The 21,893-nt window shown below is 38.0% G+C and overlaps 4 protein-coding genes across 4 annotated transcripts; 3 read left to right on the forward strand and 1 right to left on the reverse strand.

The window, feature by feature from the left end:
• Positions 1-482: 482 nt before the first annotated feature.
• On the forward strand, positions 483-6,018 carry LOC125188378 (NADPH--cytochrome P450 reductase-like). Its single transcript, XM_048085178.2, has 18 exons — positions 483-1,069; positions 1,269-1,328; positions 1,413-1,489; positions 1,622-1,679; positions 1,761-1,844; positions 1,965-2,001; positions 2,197-2,266; positions 2,380-2,577; positions 2,671-2,763; positions 3,354-3,579; positions 3,673-3,756; positions 3,856-4,007; positions 4,231-4,327; positions 4,556-4,705; positions 4,805-4,882; positions 4,959-5,081; positions 5,181-5,294; positions 5,640-6,018. Exons 1-18 carry the CDS (start codon positions 734-736, stop codon positions 5,718-5,720), a joined length of 2,118 nt encoding a protein of 705 aa, XP_047941135.1. The 5' UTR covers positions 483-733; the 3' UTR covers positions 5,721-6,018.
• A 572-nt stretch (positions 6,019-6,590) lies between these two features.
• On the reverse strand, positions 6,591-10,167 carry LOC125186086 (beta-ketoacyl-[acyl-carrier-protein] synthase III A, chloroplastic-like). Its single transcript, XM_048082400.2, has 8 exons — positions 9,612-10,167; positions 8,721-8,869; positions 8,106-8,242; positions 7,809-7,914; positions 7,609-7,727; positions 7,383-7,447; positions 7,074-7,299; positions 6,591-7,005 (listed from the first exon to the last, which is right to left on the reverse strand). Exons 1-8 carry the CDS (start codon positions 9,791-9,793, stop codon positions 6,784-6,786), a joined length of 1,206 nt encoding a protein of 401 aa, XP_047938357.1. The 5' UTR covers positions 9,794-10,167; the 3' UTR covers positions 6,591-6,783.
• Positions 10,168-17,214: 7,047 nt separating this feature from the next.
• LOC125186358 (uncharacterized) lies at positions 17,215-17,944 on the forward strand. The gene has a single exon (XM_048082709.2). The coding sequence runs from the start codon at positions 17,215-17,217 to the stop codon at positions 17,833-17,835; it is 621 nt and encodes a 206-aa protein (XP_047938666.1). The 3' UTR covers positions 17,836-17,944.
• Positions 17,945-19,563: 1,619 nt separating this feature from the next.
• LOC125187178 (uncharacterized) lies at positions 19,564-21,887 on the forward strand. The gene has a single exon (XM_048083709.2). It carries the CDS (start codon positions 19,793-19,795, stop codon positions 21,686-21,688), a length of 1,896 nt encoding a protein of 631 aa, XP_047939666.1. The 5' UTR covers positions 19,564-19,792; the 3' UTR covers positions 21,689-21,887.
• The last annotated feature ends 6 nt before the right edge of the window (positions 21,888-21,893 follow it).

Genomic DNA, 21,893 nt, shown 5'->3' on the forward strand with positions numbered 1-21,893 from the left:
AAAATGAAAGGTTCACTTTGTTGTAAAATTGTGAATTAAAATAGAAATCTTATGGTGCATATCACACACGAGTATCATTTGTGAATGTTACTTTCGATTGGTCCATATTCAAATTATTTGTCAATAGTAACGAATCATAATATATAATAATTCGAATCCCAGACATACACAAAGTCTTCATAAGAAACTTCTCTTAAAACCCACGCTCTCACTTTTTCTTTGAAGATGAAGTTGAGAGATTCACTTTGTGGACGAAAGAAATTTTTTTGAATGATGCTTTTATTGAGATAGAGTATGAATTAGTAACGAGTTTAGCCTTTGTCTACCACCCAATGAAATTAATACTATAAATTTTGTAATTTAAAATTCTCCCAAGAAATTACCTTAATTTTTGTAGTGTTTAACCATAGTCAACGATTGGTAGGTGGGCTAAACCAAGCGGTGGTGTTATCTCTCTCTCTCTCTATAAAATATTGAAACTCCATTGAAGAGAACCTCTCGTGCATTCTGTGGGAGTCATAGTTCCTCCCACCTATCCTCATTTTCTCAACAAAATCATCCAAACCTCAAAACCGGGGGAAAAGGGGGGATTCTCTTTTTGAATATTTTATATACATTTTTATCATTTATTAATTTACTTTAATTAATTCTTTGATAGTTTCTTCAATTCGTCATTTGATTGCATCTGATTTAGTTGAATACGGAAATCTAGCGGACCTAGTTCTGCAAAATCATGGAACCCTCGTCGCCAAAGCTCTCGCCGCTCGATTTGTTGGCGGCGATCTTTAAAGGCGACATCGAGGGGGCGGCGCCGCGTGGTGTGGCAGCGATGCTCATGGAGAATAGGGACCTCGCCATGCTCCTCACTACATCGCTCGCGCTGCTCATTGGCTGCGTCGTGCTGCTGGCCTGGCGCCGCACCGCCGGATCGGCTGCGAAGAACCAGCTTCCGCCGCCCAAGCTGGTGGTGCCGAAGTCAGCGGTGGAGCCGGAGGACCCGGAGGATGACAAGACCAAGGTCTCGGTTTTCTTTGGCACACAGACTGGCACAGCTGAAGGTTTTGCAAAGGTAGAATTTTATTAGAGAGAAAAAAAAATAGACATGAAATTTCTGAATCATCAGAATTGCCACCTGCATCAATGGTTTAGTCAAGATTTAACTTTTCCTTTGTGGAATTTTGCTGCATGATTTAACTAATGCTACTTTTTGGGGAAAGATTTAGATTTACTTTTGGCGGCCAAATGATTATTGTGGTGTTGTGTTATAGGCATTTGCTGAGGAAGCTAAAGCTAGATATCCACAGGCAAATTTTAAAGTAATTGACTTGGTATGTTCCTGTTTTACTTTTTCCAAATCTTTAAATTTGTTCCAGTAGTGCAGAGGTCTGATCTTACTTTTTGGATGGTGATAGGATGACTATGCTGCCGATGATGATGAGTACGAGCAGAAGTTGAAGAAGGAGAGTTTAGCATTCTTCTTCCTGGCCTCGTAGGTTCCCTTTTTTTAAAACTTGAACATGTATTTTGATTGCACAGTTGCCATAATATATGGGTGAAAACATTATGTTATCTTCTGTAGAATTGTGATTTATTGATTTGGTTGAGGGTTGGCTGGTTGCAGATATGGAGACGGTGAGCCTACTGACAATGCTGCGAGGTTTTACAAATGGTTTACTGAGGTAGATCATCTTAGCAATGAATGATTTTCATCCTTTTATAATAAGTGCGATATTTGGGGTTGATGTTGAGCATTGTTGCAGGAAAAAGAAAAGGAGGAATGGCTTAAGAATCTTCAGTATGGAGTGTTTGGTCTGGGGAATAGACAATACGAACATTTCAACAAGGTATATATCGATGCATGATGCTAACACTTGTTCACTTGCTTGAGTTGACTGTTCTTAAGTTTCATAGTTATGCGTATGTGATGGAATTTTTGTTTTTCGTTCTTTAATTGTTATTGACAGATTGCGATTGTGGTAGATGACCTTATCACCGAGCAAGGTATATTGATTCTGAGAATGTTCTTTCATTTGGATAAGTTGTATTATGGTATGCTAGACTCTAGATTAACAACCATGAAAGTTTCAATTGGTAGATTTATTTCCTACCAACCATATTTATCATTCCAAAGTATATGGAATCACTGTATTCAATTTCCTTACGTTATTTTAAAAAGAAAACTTTGCCTGAGTTCAGGAGGAAAGAAGCTTGTCCCAGTAGGCTTGGGAGATGATGATCAATGCATTGAAGATGACTTTGCTGCATGGTAATTAGATTATAAATAATTGTTGGAATGATTGGAATCTATATATATGTACGCATGTGTGTCTGATTTTGCATGTGATTTTATGAGTGTGCTTACATTTGTCGCTGATTCAGGCGTGAATTAGTTTGGCCTGAGTTGGATAAATTGCTCCGAAATGAAGATGATGCAACAGTGTCTACACCGTATACAGCAGTGGTTTTGCAGTATCGTGTTGTGCTCCATGACCAAACAGATGGATTTATTACAGAGAATGGCTCTCCAAATGGTCATGCCAATGGTAATACTGTTATTGATGCTCAACATCCCTGCAGGTATATTATGCTTGCTTCTGTTTTCTTTTAAAAAATTTTATTGTAATTTGAAGGATTTTTCTTCTAAATAGTTTTGCATCTTGATTGTTGAAGGGCGAATGTTGCTGTAAAGAGAGAACTCCACACTCCTGCATCAGACCGTTCTTGCACTCATTTGGAGTTTGACATATCAGGCACAGGACTTGTGTAAGTTTATAACCATATTTGTTTGAAATATTGAAAATTTGCAGTATTATTAATCGTGCCACTGGAATCGCCCCGGCGACAGAGCTTCCGGGGCCAGGGCGGAAGTTGGGGGCGAGATGGGGATACTTATTTTTAAATAACTGATGCACTTTCCTGACACTCTTTCCCCTAGGTTACTTTTTGTTCTTTTCCCTAGGTGACTTTATGTCTCTGTATATTACCTATGAGACTTTACATCTCTTTATATTACTCATATCTCCTAGGGGGCTTTATATCTCTTAGTTTGATTTCAAAATTAGTACTAGTATTACTTTAAGTTTGTAGTAAGTTTTATGTTTTAATTCATAGTTCATACTCTATTTATTTTAAGTTATCATATGTAGTGACCATAACTAGGAATAGATATAAACAAAATCCGGCTGCTGCTGCTCCCTGGTTCGTGGGGCGCACCCCCGGATTTTTACCTCATCGCTCTGCTGTGCCCTGTTCTCCTAACAACACTGACTGCAGTTTCCATTTTGCTTCAACCTGACTTAAACTTAGTTAAAAACCCGGCAGTTTGATATTTGCTTATGTACTTTATCCCGCAGTTATGAAACAGGGGACCATGTTGGTGTCTACTGTGAGAATTTGCTTGAGAATGTGGAGGAAGCAGAAAAATTACTAAATCTTTCTCCACAAACATATTTTTCGGTTCATACTGATAATGAGGATGGCACACCACGCAGTGGGAGCTCCTTGCCACCTCCGTTTCCCCCTTGCACTTTGCGAACAGCTCTTACTAAATATGCAGATCTTATGAGTATGCCCAAAAAGGTATGTTGGTCACCCCTGTATACGTATTTGCTAATGCGCTTGCCTTGAACATAACTAGGGAATTTAGCTCTAACATACACCTGTGTTTTCCAGTCTGTGCTAGTGGCATTAGCGGAATATTCTTCGGACCAAAGTGAAGCTGATCGGCTCCGGTATCTTGCATCTCCTGATGGAAAGGTCTTGGAATCGTTCATATATGTCGAATATTACCTTGTTATATGAATGTTGCTTTTCCCAACTTCGCAACTTGTAACATTTATGTTCCCACATTTTCAGGAGGAATATGCACAGTATATAGTTGCAAGTCAGAGAAGCCTACTTGAGGTCATGGCCGAGTTCCCGTCTGCCAAGCCTCCTATAGGTGTTTTCTTTGCAGCAGTTGCTCCTCGCCTGCAGCCCAGATTTTATTCTATCTCATCCTCCCCAAAGTGAGTTATTGTTTTCCTGTTTCATTTGATGTTATTTCAATATGAAAGCTCAAGGCTTGTGCTGGAGTTCTAACTATATTAGCAATAGATTGTCTTATAAGCTATAATCTGGTCATATGAAACGTTCCTGGACATAGCGAAATTCAACCTTGTGTGTTCTTTTTTTTGGATAATTTTTTCTTTATCATCCTATCTTCTCACCAACTCTTCAACTATCATTCAGAATTGCACCAACCAGAGTTCATGTGACTTGTGCTCTAGTTTACGACAAAATGCCAACAGGACGAATCCACAAGGGTATATGCTCTACATGGATAAAGGTATTTTACTTGAGTTAAAACCTAGTACTTTATTAATTTTATATCTTGGGCAGTGGAGATGATAATAAGAAATTTGTTACTATTTGATATTCGAGTTTGGTCAAGGAAATGATGAGTGATGAATCATCATGACATTTCTAATAGCCATTCTAATCGTGATTTGCACCCCCACTCATTGCACGAGCATACGTTCTACTGCCTCAAACCTCACCATCTGCCTCTTATCAGAATGCTGTGCCTTTGGAGGAAAGTAGTGATTGCAGTTGGGCACCAATATTTATTAGGAACTCTAACTTCAAACTCCCTGCTGATCCTAAACTACCGATAATAATGGTCGGCCCCGGTACTGGCTTGGCTCCGTTTAGGGGTTTCCTTCAGGTTTGTATGAAAGATTTTTGATCTTAAACCTACTTTTGAGGCATTAATTCTGATGTCTAGCTAGGATTATCTTGTACTAATGTTCTACCAATATTTCAGGAAAGGTTAGCTCTAAAGGAATCTGGAGCTATACTTGGTCCTGCGATTTTATTTTTTGGTTGTAGAAACCGTACACTGGTCAGTTATCTACTTGACTATTGTTAAACACTTGTTCCCCCAAATGTATGTAGGTAAACAATTCTTTTTACTGCAGGATTTTATTTATGAGGATGAGTTGAATGGCTTTGTCAAAGCTGGAGTAATTTCTGAGCTCATAGTTGCATTTTCGCGGGAGGGACCCACAAAGGAATACGTACAGCACAAGATGTCTCAAAGGGTATGCAATCTTTGGCAACAATTTTGTCTTAGTGTCACCAACTATAAAATTTCTGGACTTGATTTCACTAACATACAAGTTAATTGTACTGAATATTAGGCTTCAGACGTGTGGAAAATGATCTCTGATGGAGGCTATGTATACGTCTGTGGTGATGCTAAGGGAATGGCACGTGATGTACACCGGACTCTCCACACAATTGCACAAGAACAGGTTGGTGCCTCTTGCAATTTACGGTTTTGTATTTCTTGGTGGTCCTAACCCTTCCTCTTTATGGTTGGCGTTTAATACTTATATAACTTCATGTTTTGCTATTTTCTTACCAATTTTACCTGGATTATTGGATGAGGCAGACAAGGCATTATATATTGTTCTTTTCATGTCTACTCATTTTGAGGTTTTTAGCTCTTTACAAAAAAAAATTCTGGGGTGTGGGGGCAGGGGTGGATGGCATTTAAACTTTTACTTTGACTATAGTCTATATGCTAAAGTCATATACCTTGGTACTTATCGCGTTAAGCTCTATTTCCCTAAGAAGATACCTACTCCGTTTTACAGGGTTCTCTGAGCAGCTCCGGAGCTGAGGGCATGGTAAAAAATCTGCAAACGTCAGGAAGGTACTTGCGCGATGTCTGGTGAGGAGCCGGAGGTTGTCATTACAGTATTGCTAGGTTCTGAAGTACAAAGGGAGGCAATGTGCACAGACTACTCCTTGCCTTCAGAAGATTGTTGTTACATTATCAGTTTGTGAATTTTGTTTACATTACATATTTTTGTTGGTATTTTTGACCCTCTCGATCTCTAAAAGATTTTTCGGTTCGTATAACTTATAGTTATACTACAGATGTACGATATGCGAATAATGTCGACGCAATGTTAGATATTATAATAACTCTTCATATGCCTGCAGATGGCTGAGACTAAGGTTTTCTTTCAAGATTTCTCTAATGTATTGTGATTTTAGTACTTTTTTGAGGTTAAAATATCATGTGCTTCTATTAGTATTATATTATTTTCTTTTTTCTTGTTGATAATTGTATATGATGACATAAAATTGCAGAATGCAAGATGCATCTCAGCTTATTTTCCAGGTTGTTATTCATGGCCTCGGCAGTAATTAAAATGTTTTTCAAAATATTTATCAAACATTATTAGGTTTTTAATGAAGTAGTTGGTTAGATCGATCATCGATGGGTTAGGTAACAACTAACACCCAAAAAATAAAATTATTATAGTGTTTTGGTCATGACCTAAATACAATGAAACGTGTAACATGAAATCGTGAAATATTTATTGTGGTCAAGATATCAATGCAACTTAATATATTGAAATCATGGTTCTGTTAAAAAATTAACTAAAGAATGCAATATGATAAATTTAACCTTCTAATTTCCACATTTAAATGTAATTAAGGAGTAAAATAGTGTAAAATCAAAGTCGACAATGGCATAAAATTTTGAGAAGTGGAGGTATCTCAAAGCCAAGATGAAGGGTACATGACAACAAAAATTTTGGTAAAGAAATGGAATTTTGCCATATTCAGAAAACATAGTTAAATTACAGTTGCAGTTTACACTGTCCAACAAATCAAATAAACCTGATCAACAACATCCACTCCTAGCAATTTCGTCCATTTTTCCATAGCTAACAAAGTCCGAAAGACGAGCAGAACATGCAAAACTGGAGACGAGCGTGTCGCTGATCATCCCCATCTAACGATAGCAGAGCCCCATGTAAGTCCAGCTCCGAAGCCAGCAGTGGCAATGGTATCACCGGCTTTGACCTTCCCGCTTCTCACAGCCTCATCCAACGCCAATGGAATCGAGGCAGCGCTCGTGTTCCCATAGTTTGCCAAATTGGATATGACTCGCTCCTGGGGAACCTCCAGACGCGTGGCTACTGCATCGATTATTCTCTGGTTCGCCTGCATTCGCCCATTTATTAGGCAACCTCGTTTACTCGGCACCAACTATAGTGTAGGACATCTCATACCTGATGCAGTATTAGCCAGTCTATACTGGACACGCCGAGACCTGCCTTCTCTAGGGCCAGTTCAATTGAATGTGGAACGACACGGACAGCAAAGCGGAAGACCTCTTTGCCATTCATCTCGATGCACGAGTACGAAGAGGAGCCTTTTGGCAGGAGACCAAGGAGCGAACCGTTTGTGGCCAACTCTTGATCTGTGCTGTCTCCCTTCATGCCGGCTTTTAAGTGCCTGAAAAAATACACACAAGTATACTCGTTGCACGACTCGAAAGAACAAGTGATTGGTTTCTGAAAAGGGTGGATTTAATTTACCTCTGACCTTCACCATCACTGTGCATGTCGAAAGCAAATAAACCATCTTCTTCACTATCACACGACTACAGAAAGGGAACAACATCATGATGTCAGACGAGAAAAATATTATTTCACAAGCAATATAAAGATATGACTTACCAGCCAAACCTACACGATACGTTATCGGGGTTGGTATTTTGGAAACATTCGAAAACATTAAGAATATATGGAAAGGGGTGATAACCTGTAGTAAGACAGCACCAGCAGCATCACCAAAGAGAATACAAGATCCTCTGTCAGTCCAGTCAACGTAGCGAGATAGAGCATCAGCCCCGATCACAAGAACATTATTGAAGCCACCCCCTGAAATATTAGCACCTCAAATTTTGTTAGCATCCACAAAATGAAAATACGTCTCTTTTTTATATCAGTACCAGGATTTACCTCGAATATAGCAAGCAGCTGAAACTAGGCCCAACAGGAAGCCACTGCAGGCAGCTGTAATATCATAAGCCAACGGATTGCGACTGCAGCCAAGTGCTTTTTGAATCTGTAAATAAGTAAAATAAATATAAAAAATCCTTTGAAAATGCACTATTTATGAAAACGCTCTGTTTGCTATAGAGCCTTAATATGCTGAAGAATGAAGATCCCAAATAGTAGTGCAAAATCATAAATAAAAGAATAATGAAACGAAAAGGAAGAAAAGACTGCATTACATAGTATTACTGGAAACATTACCTGAGGAGCACTCCCAAACAAGTCTTCTGGAGTTGAAGTGCACAACAACACGAGGTCAACATCATTGGGTTCAACCTCGGCCATCTGAAGAGCTTTCTGAGCAGCCTCTGTAGCCATAGCCGTCAAGCTCTCTTTTCCTGCAACAGAACTCCAAAAATAAGAGATAGGCAAAAGGGGTTTGTATGCATAAAAAATCGTAAAATCCACAAGGCTCATACAAAATGTAGAGTATCCAAGTTGGAATGGCATAATAAAGGCTAAATTCATGCTAGATCAATAATTAGCATTGGTAGCATGGATGACCGGTAAATCCCAGAATATTCAAGTTGACGAGAGACCAAAAAGATACAGTCGAGGTCATGGATCATAGATGTGACAACGTGCTTGCAAATACTGCTACAATCACACTGTGTTTTATAGGCCAGCCACATCCAATGCTGTTTGGTCGACAGGGAATTGAATTCATCATTATTCTACATAGTATTCAGCAGTCTAATTGGAAATACATTAGGTAAAACATATACCTTTCGCCAAATCTCCTAGTTTTTCGTAACTACCAGTCTTATTTTGATCTCAACAAGAGTGATTGAATAATAAGTGGAAAGAGCAACTTACGAGAAAGTATTCTTCGATTTCTAATTCCAGTCCGGACAGATATCCATTCATCATTAGTATCGACAATTTCAGAGAGATTGTCATTGGATATTTGAATACTTGGTAGTGCAGAGCCACATCCAACCAACTTGCACCCTTTGCTGACAAGTCTGTACAAATGTAAATTAGTAAACCCAGAATGAATAGGAATCATAGTCCAATTCAGTATTCACTCAGTCAAAAGAAGGATCCACAATACACATACTATGCAATATCAAATGAACTTAGAATAGTGAAAAACACAACTATAGTTTGAACGAAAACAAGACTACAAAAAAACATCAGAGACGCGTTAAACTTAAATCAACCAAGACAGAATTTTTATCCCATGTTCCACAGAAGCACAAAGCAAGATTCAACCATACTTAGCTTTCAAAAATTGGGTTGACATCTAAACCTCTTGAGATATCACAGAACATGTTTTCAAGCAGGCACCACAGACCTTACAAGAATCTCTCTTTTTCTCCAAAAAAGTTCGTTTCTTTCAATAATAGTATCAAAATTCATTCCATTACCATGTAACACTGATAAATTCCACTGCACATAAGAAAATCCAGAGAATAGATAGATCTTTGCAACATTAATTCCTCACATTAGTTTCAGTAACATAAGTACGAATGAAAATCAACCAGATTTGAATCAGCCCAAACCGCCTTCACACCAATTGAAATTTAAAGTTAGCATTAACAACTTCTCATTAACTAGAAACCACCAAAATACTTCATTCAACAGTCACACCCCCAAAATCATGAAGCCAAGAATCCAAATATTAGAGCAAATCAAAATTACAAACCCACAAAAATTAAGCATCAGATATCGGCAAAAATCCAATCTTTACAAAGAATTAGCTACCTTCGCGCTTTGGATTCAGCAGGGGAAAGCTTCTCTGCACCCTGCGCCGCACTAGAACACACCGTTCGCCTCGAAACGCCGTGGCAGAACCAAAACCCAGATCGATATACGCCTAATGACGGAGAAAATCTCCTCCTAAAACTGGGAAGCGTTGGAGCAACAAGCCCAGATGCATTCGCCATTCAATTAATCTATTAGAGACTGAAAAAAAGATGGAATCTTTACAATCTAAAACTCTGTTAATAACAAAATAAATTCGACTCCAAATAATAAAATTCAAGAAGGGATGAATCCGAGGAAGGAAGAAAGGCAGACAAGAAAGAATTCGCTAAGCTTTGGGATTTCCGAAGAGGAAAACTACTCTTTTCCTCTCTCTCTCTGTATATATATATATATATATATCTAAAACCTGTATCTATATCATAGCATGCAACTGCATGTCGATTCAGGTGCATAAACAATAACTGGACATCATTCAGGGCATTTTCAAGATTGAATCTTTTGACAATGCTGAAAAAAGAAATCGGTTTTTGACACGTTAGAGCATTCACAATGGGAATGGAAGGGCGGGGCTCTTCCATTCCACTTCCACATCAGCATTTTATCAATGACCTATTTCCGTGCAATGTAAGGGCCGGGCCTATTTCATTCTATTTCATTTTCACATCATCATTGTTTTGATTTTTTTTCACTTCTATGTTTAATATATTATCAAATTAAATAAATTTAAATGCAAAAATTTTAATACGCACTTCGCTACCATAAGACATTGATATTCTACTAATGAGAAAAAGTGACAGAAGATAAGATGTTGTGTGTGAAATGTAAAGAATGGGATGAAGTATTTATAGAGATAAAAATAAAAATTTTAAAAAAAAGTTAGGGCTGATGATCGGCTAATCCCCGCAATGGGTGGCTGATCATCGGCCATTGTGGAACGGCCAAAGCCAATATATCGGCCATATGGGATGGGGCTATCAACGGCCCATTTTCTGCAATGGAGGGCCTATCGAGGCCGATCGGAAGACCTCTCAATCGGTCCTTCCATTGTGAGTGCTTTTACTAGAGAGTGTTCAATCAGTCCTTCCATTGGGAGTGCTTTTACTAGAGAGTGTTCATACTCCAATTGAGAAAATTACTCTTTTGCTCATGAAGGCGTGGGCGCTTTTTTTTTTCTTTGGCAGTGTAATTTTTCCTAAAATTGGAGAAGAGACCACTTCTATATTTAATTGTCATGTTTGTTCAACAACAATGTCACGCCATCACGTTTTCCACTAGCATTTTCTAGGTTGCTAATTATACGAAGAAAATTGCTAAGAGCATCCGCAGCGGTGGCGTCCGTTCGTCCGTCCGTGCCGCTGAGCACGAGCTGTCCGTCCGTGCCAGCGGCACGGCGCTGCTCTTAGCTAAGAGCACGTCCGTGCCGCTGAGCAGCCATACGTGGCGTATTCTTATTGGCCAACGGCTAAATTTGATTTTTTATTTTTATTTTTTTTAAAATTCGAAATTTATTTAAAAAAATGTTTTTAAATAAAAAAAAATATTTTTTCACTTCCCAAAAAATTATATCCGTTTTCTACCCACTTTTAATTTATTTTTTAATTTTTCCCCCCAAAATTAACATTTTCATCTATAAATACCCCCACTTCAACACAAAAAATTCCCATAACACTTTAATTATAGGAATTTTTAAATTGTAGGATTTTAATTATGAATTTTTTTATTTTCTAGAATTTTAATTATGTATTTTTATTTTTTAGGATTTTAATTATGTAATTTTTATTTTTTAATATATTTTTTATAATGTAAAAATGTTTTTAGTAATTGAAATATTTAAATTGAATAATAGAATAGTAGGACCGTTGAGCTTGTCCTTAGCTAAGAGCACGGATGTGGGTGTTGTGCTCTTAGCTAAGGACAAGGAGTAAAAGTGGGTCCGGACCCACCTCCGTGCTCTTAGCTAAGAGCACAGATGAGGATGCTCTAATCAAATTCTAAATTTATATACTACTATATTGTAGTAAATTCGATTTATTTTTTGGTCTTGTATAATGTATCGGGATACGTAAACAAATTGTGCCGTGTAGTTAATTGGTAGCCCAAAGATAAATGATAAAGTTAGAGTTTAGCTGCAATATTTCTAATTTTGTATATCGAATTTCGATAGGCACATTAAATTAGCACAAGATAATTAATTAAGATAAACTTTAAGATAAGGATGTGAGTATGAAATATCTACCATTTTGAACCGTTAAATAATCTACTATCATTTTGAATTAATTTGCTCTGAGCCTTAGCAGGCCAAAATGGGCTTTAATAGTCTAACATAAACTTTATTTTATCTATAAATCGGTCAAATAACTCATATATCTTGATCTTATTTAGGCTACCAACTAAACACAATTGAACATGCATTTAAATATATTTACTCTCTATGCAAGTACTATGATTTAACAATTTAAAATATAAAAGTAAATTAACTAATGACGTAGTTACCTATATTGGTGCCCAAATTAAATGCTTTTCATATCGGCGTTATTTCCTAGACGTTGTTATGATAATTACTAGGTTCCTTTTGTTTCCGGAATTAAATTATTATTATTAATGAGTCCTCTTAAATTTCATTTGAGTGTTTTGAGTTTAATTATTTAAAAATATATGTGATCTAAAGAGGGTTTTGAGTAGGCCCGAAAATTTAATCTGCGGGTTTCGGGTATTCCCGACCCAGTCCCAATACCCGACGGGTTTTGGGTATCCAAAACCCGAAATTATGGATTCGAATATGGGTTCGGGTGCGAGTTTGGGTAGTTAATGTTAGGATTTTTCGGGTTTAGGGTACCCGAAACCCGTATTAGGGTACCCGACTAATACCCGATTAAACCCGATTAATTATGTATTTGTGATAAATATTTTTATTTAGTATATGGCCTATAGCCCGTAGGGTAAATCTAGGATAACTTTATTTAATCACTTATAGATTAATAAATTTTTCGTGTGTCTCACTTTTTCAAGTTTCATTCACGCCGCTGTTGCACTCTTTTTGTTGTTTGCTCTCTTCTTTACATTCGTGTTCGGTTCATGTTGCATTAATTATGTTCTTACTTGTTATCTTTTGAAAATATAGAGTTAATTAGTTATGCTTTCTCCATTTTATTTACATATTCATTTAATGTCTTGAAAAATTATTTTAATCTCTTTTATGTTTCAATTTATATCCAAAAAATTTTTATTTTAAAATTAAGTAGTGTCTATTTGTCAAATGTCTATTTTATAGTATAATATAGAATCATAGTCAATAAATAGTATAAATATTGTGTGATTTTTAATAATTTCTATTCGCATCACAATTTAATTTATATAAAAGAATAAATTTTAAATATAATAATTCCGGGTTTATGGGTACCCGATTAGTTGGATTCGGGTACCCGCATCGGGTATTAGGGTACCCGAATTCACATACGTCGGGTATTGGGTATGATATTTTTAAGATTTCGGATTTGAGTACCCGCGGGTACCCGAATTTACACCCCTAATTTTGAGTTCTCTATCACCTCTTTATAGACAATGTAATAAAAATATAATCCAACTAATTAGTTAGTCAATATATATTTATGCTAGTGATGACCGATTGTAGATTTTTATTGGTTAAACTGAATTGATTTCCAACAATATTTATGAAAAGCTATTAAAACCGAACAATTATAAAATTTTAAAAGTATATATGACAAGCATCGCCTAAGCTGGTGGTCAAAGACAAATTGAGTTAGTAATCCATCACTTTAAGCTACAAGTGTAGGAGATTCTAGCTCTTAACATAATAAGTAACCTTAGCTGAAAAAAATGATTCTAGCTAGAAAGTTTTTTCAACAATCATAAAGCTTGGTATAATTAATTAGTTATAAATCGAGGTTCATGGAGAGATTTGTTACTAACACTAGAATGAATAAATAATTTGAAGTACATTAAAATAGCCACATACTGTATATTGCATAAAAAACCATTTGATGGAGATAAATTATGGTTCGTAAAAAAATATTAATGAAAAATGAAAACTTGCATTGTACAGTAGTATTTGAGAATTACTATAACGCTTATAAAGATTAAAAAAAAGCTGGAGAAAAATATGAAGCCACTTTAGGATAATCCTGGCCCAACTACGCAGATTCTTTTGGACCTAACTGTGATGGGCCGTTATAAACAGGAAATAAATAGTACTACTCCGTGGTACTAGTATAATCTTTGTCATAAATTATACTCCCTCTGTCCCGCTTTAGCAGTCCCAGTGACTTTTCTACACTCGTTTTGTAAAAATGATAATAAATAGTTAAAGTGGAGAAATAATAAAGTAAAAAAGAGAATAATGTAGATAAGGCTCTTCTCTATTTTATTCTCTTTTTTACTTTATTATTTCTCCACTATAACTATTTATTATTATTTTCACAAAATGAGTGCAGAAAAGTCAATGGGACTGCTAAAGCGGGACGGAGGGAGTACTACACTACAAATACCTTATATAAGGGTGTTTTTACATAAATGGATTACACATTCTAGATACTATGTCTTAATCAGTTATGCATTTTCAGAATATATAACATCCTTAAATTCGATCAAAATGAAGACCTTTTTTTTTTTTTAATATAGAAACACCACCAGTTTTTGCTCAGTACACATTCGAATAATAGTACGTTACAGATGAACAAAGATATGAAGGTGAAAAATGAAAATTCTAAGAGCATCCCCGTCCGTGCTCTTAAATAAGAGCACGGGGTTGGTTCGGACCCACTTTTACTCATTGTCCTTAGCTAAGAACACAACACCCACATTCATGCTCTTCCGCAAGGACAAGCTCAAGGGTCCACCATTCTATTATTCAATTTAAATACTTCCATTACTAAAAACATTTCTACAATATAAAAATGCATTAAAATATAAAAATTACATAATTAAAAGCCTAAAAATTAAAAATGACATTATTAAAATCCTAAAAAATAAAAATGACATAATTAAAATCCTAAAAAATAAAAATGCATAATTAAAATCCTTGAAAATAAAAAAATGCATAATTAAATTCATAAAATTAAAAAGACCCACTACTCGTTGCCGAATTTCGCCCAAATGTGTTTGATTAGGTCTTTTTGTAGCTCAATGTGGGTTCTTGTATCGCGCATTGTGTGTCTTGTTTCGATCCTCTCGTTCACCGACGTATGCACACCTCGTCGTGGGGGAGACCTCGCGGTTGAGCTTCCAGCTTCATCGTCCTAAAAGTTAGCCGTCATCGGTCATTCGTCAGCTATAATCATGTTGTGCAAGATAATACACGTGTACATGATGTCGGCTATATTCCTAACGTACCACAGCCGAGACGAGGCCTTCACAATGTTGAATCGGCCTTAAAGGACCCCAAAAGATCTTTCGACGTCTTTCCGAGCAGACTCTTGACGCTGCGCAAAAAGAATTAGTCTCGGGTCTTGCGCATTGTTGAACGACTTCACGAAAGTCGACCACATTGGGTAGATACCATTGGCGAGATAGTAACCCATGTGGTATGCATTTTCGTTGACGGTGAAGTCGATCGCCGGTGCTACACCATTGAAAACATCATGGAAGAGTGGTGAAGAATAGAGCACATTCAAGTCGTTGTTGGATCCGGCAACACCGAAATATGCATGTCAAATCCGTAGGCGGCAGTCGGCGACCGCTTCAAGGATAAGCGTTGGGCCGCCGCCTTTGTGGCCGCTTAAGTATTGTCCCCTCCAAGTAGTCGGGCAATTCTTCCACTTCCAATGCATGCAGTCAATGCTGCCTAGCATACCGGGAAAACCGTCGACTGTTTCGTGAAGACGAAACAACCGTTGACATTCTTCGGTGGTGGGTGCCCGAAGGAATTCCTCGCCGAAAGCAGAACGAACGTCGTCGCAAAAATTCTCGAGGCATAGGATTCCAGTTGACTCACTGACATGCAAATACTCGTCGAATAGGTCAGCCGTTTGCCCAGTAGCAAGTTGTCGGATGGCACAAGTACACTTTTGCAACGCCGAGAGACTTTGCCGACTGGTTGCGTCTACACTTGATTGAAAGTATTCAACACGGATGGACAATGTGTTGACAATACGCATAAACAACCGTTTTGACATGCGAAATCGGCGCCGAAAGTAATCTTCTGGAAACCGCAGTTGGTCGGAAAAATAGTCGGCAATGAGCTCCCTCCCGATCACGATGGATGTAGCGACGTTTTGATCTAGTTGGTTGAGGATGAGGGGCAGGGGTATTGGCGGCGACATAGGCGGCACGATATTGTTCCTGGTATTCTTGTTCTTCGCGCTCCGCTTCCGCAATGAGATTGGTGAAATCCATTTTTGAATTTTTTGGAGAGGGTTTTAGTGAGAGAGGAATATGTAGATGATTTAATATAAAAAAAGTATGAATGAGAGATAATTTGATGTGAAAAGTGAATGATGAATGTGTGTATTTATAGATGATTTTGGGATTAAAAAAAAATCAAAAAATCCAAAAAAAAACGTCCATAAACGGCTCTATATTTTGGAAATCCAAAAATATATTTTTTAATTTTTGGTATTATTTTGAATTATTTCTGAATTTTTTTAAAAGAAAAAGAAAAATCAATCTTGCCAACGGCATAGCCGTTGGCGAATCAGAGAGCGCCACGTGTGCTACTCAGCGGCACGGACGTGCTCTTAGCTAAGAGCAGCGCCGTGCTGCTTGCACGGACGGACGGCTCACAGCGGCGGACGAGCTCTTCCTTGCCGCTGGCACGGACGGACGGACATGACAATGGGGATGCTCTAATGTGGACAATGAGGATCGCTCACATAATAGCAATAATTAAATCACAACAGCTAAATAATTAAAATTCGAGCCGAGTTAACTTATGCCACTTAATCATGGATGAAGAGAATAATAAACTAGTATAGTAATTTATAGTACTATAAATTATTGATAAGGAGTTGTAATTTTAGGGACCAATATTTTACTGTATCTTTTATCATATCAGATGTGTGTAATTAAATATTTTATATGTTTAACTGTGCATAAGATTTCATATTAAAGTGAAATATTCATTCATCTAATTAATATTACTTGTCAAATACAATGTGTAGCAAATATATTAAATAGGAGATTCAGTAAAGTAAACGAGTCTCTAAAATAACAAACATTAGCCTCATAGCTACTCCTATTTCCTATGAACTAAAAATTTGATCGGAAAAATCATGAATTTATCTCTTACGGTGAATGTCTCATGAGTTGGAAAAAAAAAAACCGATAAATTCTGTACAAAGCTTAAGTTTATAGTAGTAATTTTTACTATCAACTTAAAAATTTGCAGGAAGTACCAAATTTTAGCAAATGTTAGTACCAATATCTATAAAGTAGTAAGTGTGTAAAGATATTTTATTCAAATACTAATTCAACGTAAATGGTTAGACTAAAATTATCGTCAAATGTGACATTTACATAAAATTAGATTTGAGTTTCGTAAATTGAAATGATCTGATATTGCCATATGTATATATTTTTTCGTCTCTTTTTGTCTCTATAAATATTCATATAGCTCCCACATTTATCACTTGAACCATATTAGGAAATGCCACAGGAAGGAAAAAGGCCACCGCCGCCGCCGCAGGAGGAGGAGGAGGAGGAAGAGCCCCACTCCCTCCGCGAATCGAAAATCCAAGACAAACGTCGATCATCATCGGAGCCCTCGGAATTCTTCGAGTTCCTCCACGATTTCAACTCGGAGATGACCAATGCAGAAGACATAATCTTCCGCGGGAAGCTCATGCCCTACCAAAACCCTCACCCCCAAATCCTCAAATCCCTCTCCGCCGACGACGCCTCTCGCTTATCCAGAACACATCGCCGCGGCTCGCTCTCCGCAGCCGCCAGGCCGCGGAGCGCCGCACGGTCTCGGCTGGCCACCAAACCGGAGGCGGCGGACATTCACCGGAACTCTTCGAAGGTGAAGCCGAGGTGGTTTGTGATGATGTTCGGGCCGCTCAAGCTTCAGCCGGAGATGGATCTCCGGGATATAAAGAGCAGGCAGGTTCGCCGGAATACGGGGAGGTTGTTTGCCGGGATTGACGGCGGCGGCGGGAGGAGTGATCGGAGGAGTTTTTGGGGTGTTGATTTGTTGAAGGTGTTGAGTTGCAAGAATCATGCAAGTGTGGCTGTCACGGCTTCCATTGGCCTTGTCCCACATTTGTAATTTATTTTTATTTTTGCTACACAGTTTTGTAAAAAAAGCTACTATAAATTATTTGGTTTTATTTAACGAGAATGTATTTCGGTTTATTCGATATCATCGATTCATCGTGGTTGTTTCATGTTTCCAACTACCAATTTGACAATTTTACATCGATCTATAATATACTACTATTGCACAATTACTACCACAATGTTCTAATCCAAATCAATAGGGTTAGAAACGGCCAACCCCAAGCACATTATTATCATCTAGAATAATATTAATAAAATAACGTCAAAGTATGAAATTCGGACATGCAGAAAAATATGTACAGTAGATGTTAAGTGATTTTTAAAATAAACGACCAGTTTATATATTAATATTATCTAGAGTAATTTAATAGTAGTATATATCCCTTAAAGCATGTGATGATGAATGAGTTTAATTTGCGGATGATTTTAGTGTTAATCGGGAAGCTTGCATACGTATTTGACACATAATACAAATTTTGAAGCTATAATTAGTAGGCTACTTTACTTGGCTTGGAAGGAAGAGATTATATGTTTTTGGCACGTTGATTATGATGATGTCTCTATACTTAGATGATGATGATATTGTCTATAAACTTGAGAAAATGAAATGACTATTTTGTCTTCCATGTTGGAGTGAGGGCCATGGAAAATCAATTCAGGTCATATATAATAAAGTTCATTAATCTGTAGCATTAATAACTTTTTCTCTCTTAGGTCTTAACGAAAGCCCAACTTATCATTATGTGAAGAAGTCACTTTTTAATCTTACACACATTGCAAAATCCCAAAACTGATATGACTAGCTAGTTGGGTCAAAAAGTACTTAGCTAGTATGATTGTAGTAGTACTATGAAACAGTGAGAGTAATAGTAATAGTATGTCGCATGTTTTTTTTACTTGAGACAGGTAATTAACGTCATAAAAAAGCACTAATTAACTTCATAATATAATGCACTTACTTGTTATTTGGACATAAACACTTGGCCAAACAATTTGATGATGTGTGGCACGCCATAGAAATTAAAATTGCAAATGATCGTTGTATCATGATATTGAGCTATAAATCGCATTGGAACCTATAAATTGAATAAACCATTTAAAAAACCTATTGTATCAAATTTCCTATATTTCACACTATTAACTAAACTATCTTTAAAAAAATTGCAATAAGCTAAAACACTGATAACCCTGTTTTTTTTCTTAAAATAAAAAAACTTCATTGGTACGTTTTTTAGCGCATACAAATTTTGATCAAAGTTTAATCTATGCTGCATTTTTCAAAATTTGGATGATAATCATAAAATTTCAAAGATTTGTACTTTGAAAATGCAATGTTGAATTGGTATACATACAATTTTTTGTAATACGGATCAATAATGATATAAATATATACTCCATGTAATATGATACTAGTGAAGTGAATTAATTATTAAATAGCATCATTTTGATGCTAATAATTATAAAAAAAAATTAAATTAAATTTATCATATGAAAGAATTAAGAATTTTAAAATGACGTGATTTTTTATTTAATAAATACTCTTTTAATGTATTTTTCTCTAACTTGACGCTGACCATAAAAAAGTCTTGTATCACTTGATGTTGACCAAATTGAGTATGGTGAAGAATGGTAAGTTCCCAAGAAGTGTGGTGCCATTTTCAAAGTTAAGAAATGCTCGGGGACCTGTCTGCAAAAACCATCGTCTGGTAAAACACCTTCTGCATCTAATTTGTACCATCTGCACTCTGAACTTGTACATTTCTCCCCGATCTGCAAAGACGTCGACGCAAACATCGTCGGAAAATCACTGATCTCCAGCTTCGGAGTCTCCTCCGCCACTCGTATGCTCACATTTCGAATTCAAAATTCTCTCCGCCGAAAAAACCAAAACCCCCAATTCTAAACCTCTCCCAATCCGAATCGATCGATCCACAATCTAGATCCGGATGTCGTGTTTAGCCCTAGCTCTTCAACCGGCAAGTGGCCCCGACATTCTTCTCCAGACCCGGGAATGGTTCCCTCCTTCACGCGCGCTCGTAGCTCTCTCCGCCTTCCGCGGCACCCGCCGCTCCTTCGCGAAGAATCAGCAGCATCCCGCCTCCGATTCCTCCGCCGATTTCATCGGTGACGATCCGCTGACTGCCTCCTCCGGTCAGGTGATTGTCGGCGCTGAGTCGCGCTATCGTGTTGTGTACCGTCTAGTTAATTCAATTTACGTTCTTGGTGTTACTACGATTGATGATTCGCATAATAATGTGTTTGAGTGCATCCATATCGTTAATCAATCGGTTTCCGTGATTGTGACCGCGTGCCGCGGCGTCGATGTGACGCCGGAGAAATTGGGGAAGAAATATGCGGAGGTGTACATGGCTTTGGATATAGTGTTGAGGGGCGTTAGTAGCATTAGGCTTGCGGCAATGCTAGCGTCGATGCACGGCGAAGGCATTGCCAAAATGGTGCATTCGGCTGTTCAGACTGAGAGTAAGATCCGTGGAGCGGATAGTTGGGGTAACGTGGAGTCGCAAGCGGCAGATCATGAGGCCAACATGGAGTTGTTTTCGCAGGTGTCGTTTGAGCTGCCTGCGGAGACATTGGAGGCTGGAGATGAGGTGGCTACCACTTTGGCGATTGTTCAACCTGTTGAGGAGAAGGAGTTGCCTAAGGTTGAGGAAACTGAGGTGGAGAAGGATCCATTTGCGGCTAGTGATAGGATTGGTAAGCCAGAGGAAATGCTGATGGAAGGGTTTAAGAAGGATAAGGATACGGGTCTCTCTGATGTAAGCAAGGCGCTGGCAGGACTCGACGTGACTAGTCTGCCTCCAGCTGCAGCTACTGAGTCCACTCATATTGGTGTGGAAGGATTCGAAGGGCAGTATGGTGGCATTGAATTTTCTAATGATGGGTCGACGCTGCCGGAAGATTTTGAAGGTATTAATGATGCCTGGGGTGGCGGATTGGATGCATCGGAGTTTGTGGGTACGAAGAAGGTTCCAAAGGACCAGGGTCTTGGTGGTTTGGAGCTTTTAGAGACCAGTGAGCCACCGTCTGCAGCTGTGGCTAAAGGTGCTGCTGCTGGGGATAAGATTGAGGATATATTGGTGAAGAAGACTGAAATGAAGGGTCCAGAGATGTATATTGTTGAAGAGATAAGTGCAGAGTTTAGGGAATCATTACTTGCTAGAGTGGGATTGATGGGTGTGGTGTATCTCAAGACAGTCCCTCCTAAATCGCCTTCAGATGGCAAGGAAACTGAGTTCTCGTTCAAGGTCGAAGGCGGAGAAGGTATCAAGAGGTTTGCAGTGGAGGGCTCTAAAGTGAGCAGCTTAGGAAATGGCTTGTTTCATGTGAGAACGGCTACCTCAGAGGAACCTATACCCATTGCAAAGTACAGCTTGCAACCTCGTATGACTCCACTGCCTTTAAGGGTTCGACTAGCTAAACGGCTCAGTGGAACGTTACTTTCTATTATGGTTCAATATGTCTCAAACCCAGACTTGCCAGCTCCCTTGAACAATGTAACGATTGTTCTCAAATTGCCTGTAGACCCGAGCCTATTGAAAGTGTCTCCTAAAGCAGTGTTGAACAGGTCCGAGAGAGAACTGAAATGGCACATTGATGAGATTCCTCTGAAGGGAAATCCTGGTAGACTCAGGGCAAGAATGCCCGTGGATATTGGCGAAGATGATGATGGATCGGATCTTGAGATCGTTGCATATGTCAAGTTTTCTGCCCAAGTATATAGATCTTTGTCTGGAATCTCCCTAAGACCTGCTTCCGAGGGCAAGACAGAGTTCTATGAGACTGACCACAGGTATGAAAGTGGGGTTTATGTCTGCAATTGAGAATCAGAACTGGGCTTTGTGTATTGAGTTTGTACCATTTTATCTTATTTGATGAGTTTTTGTTGTTTAGAAACACTCTAGCTTTCTTTATGCTCTGGTGTGTGTGTAATTCACTGTTTCATACGATGAGTTGTACCCTTATATCTTTGTTAAAAGGTTTACTTTCAGCAGCTTGAAATGAAACTCAATTGATTCGTCTTTCCCC

This window comes from Salvia hispanica, chromosome 5 (genome assembly GCF_029641045.1).
Source record: "Salvia hispanica isolate PSC_SH4W2 chromosome 5, Shi_PSC_v1, whole genome shotgun sequence".
In the NCBI taxonomy this organism is placed as follows: Eukaryota; Viridiplantae; Streptophyta; class Magnoliopsida; order Lamiales; family Lamiaceae; genus Salvia; species Salvia hispanica.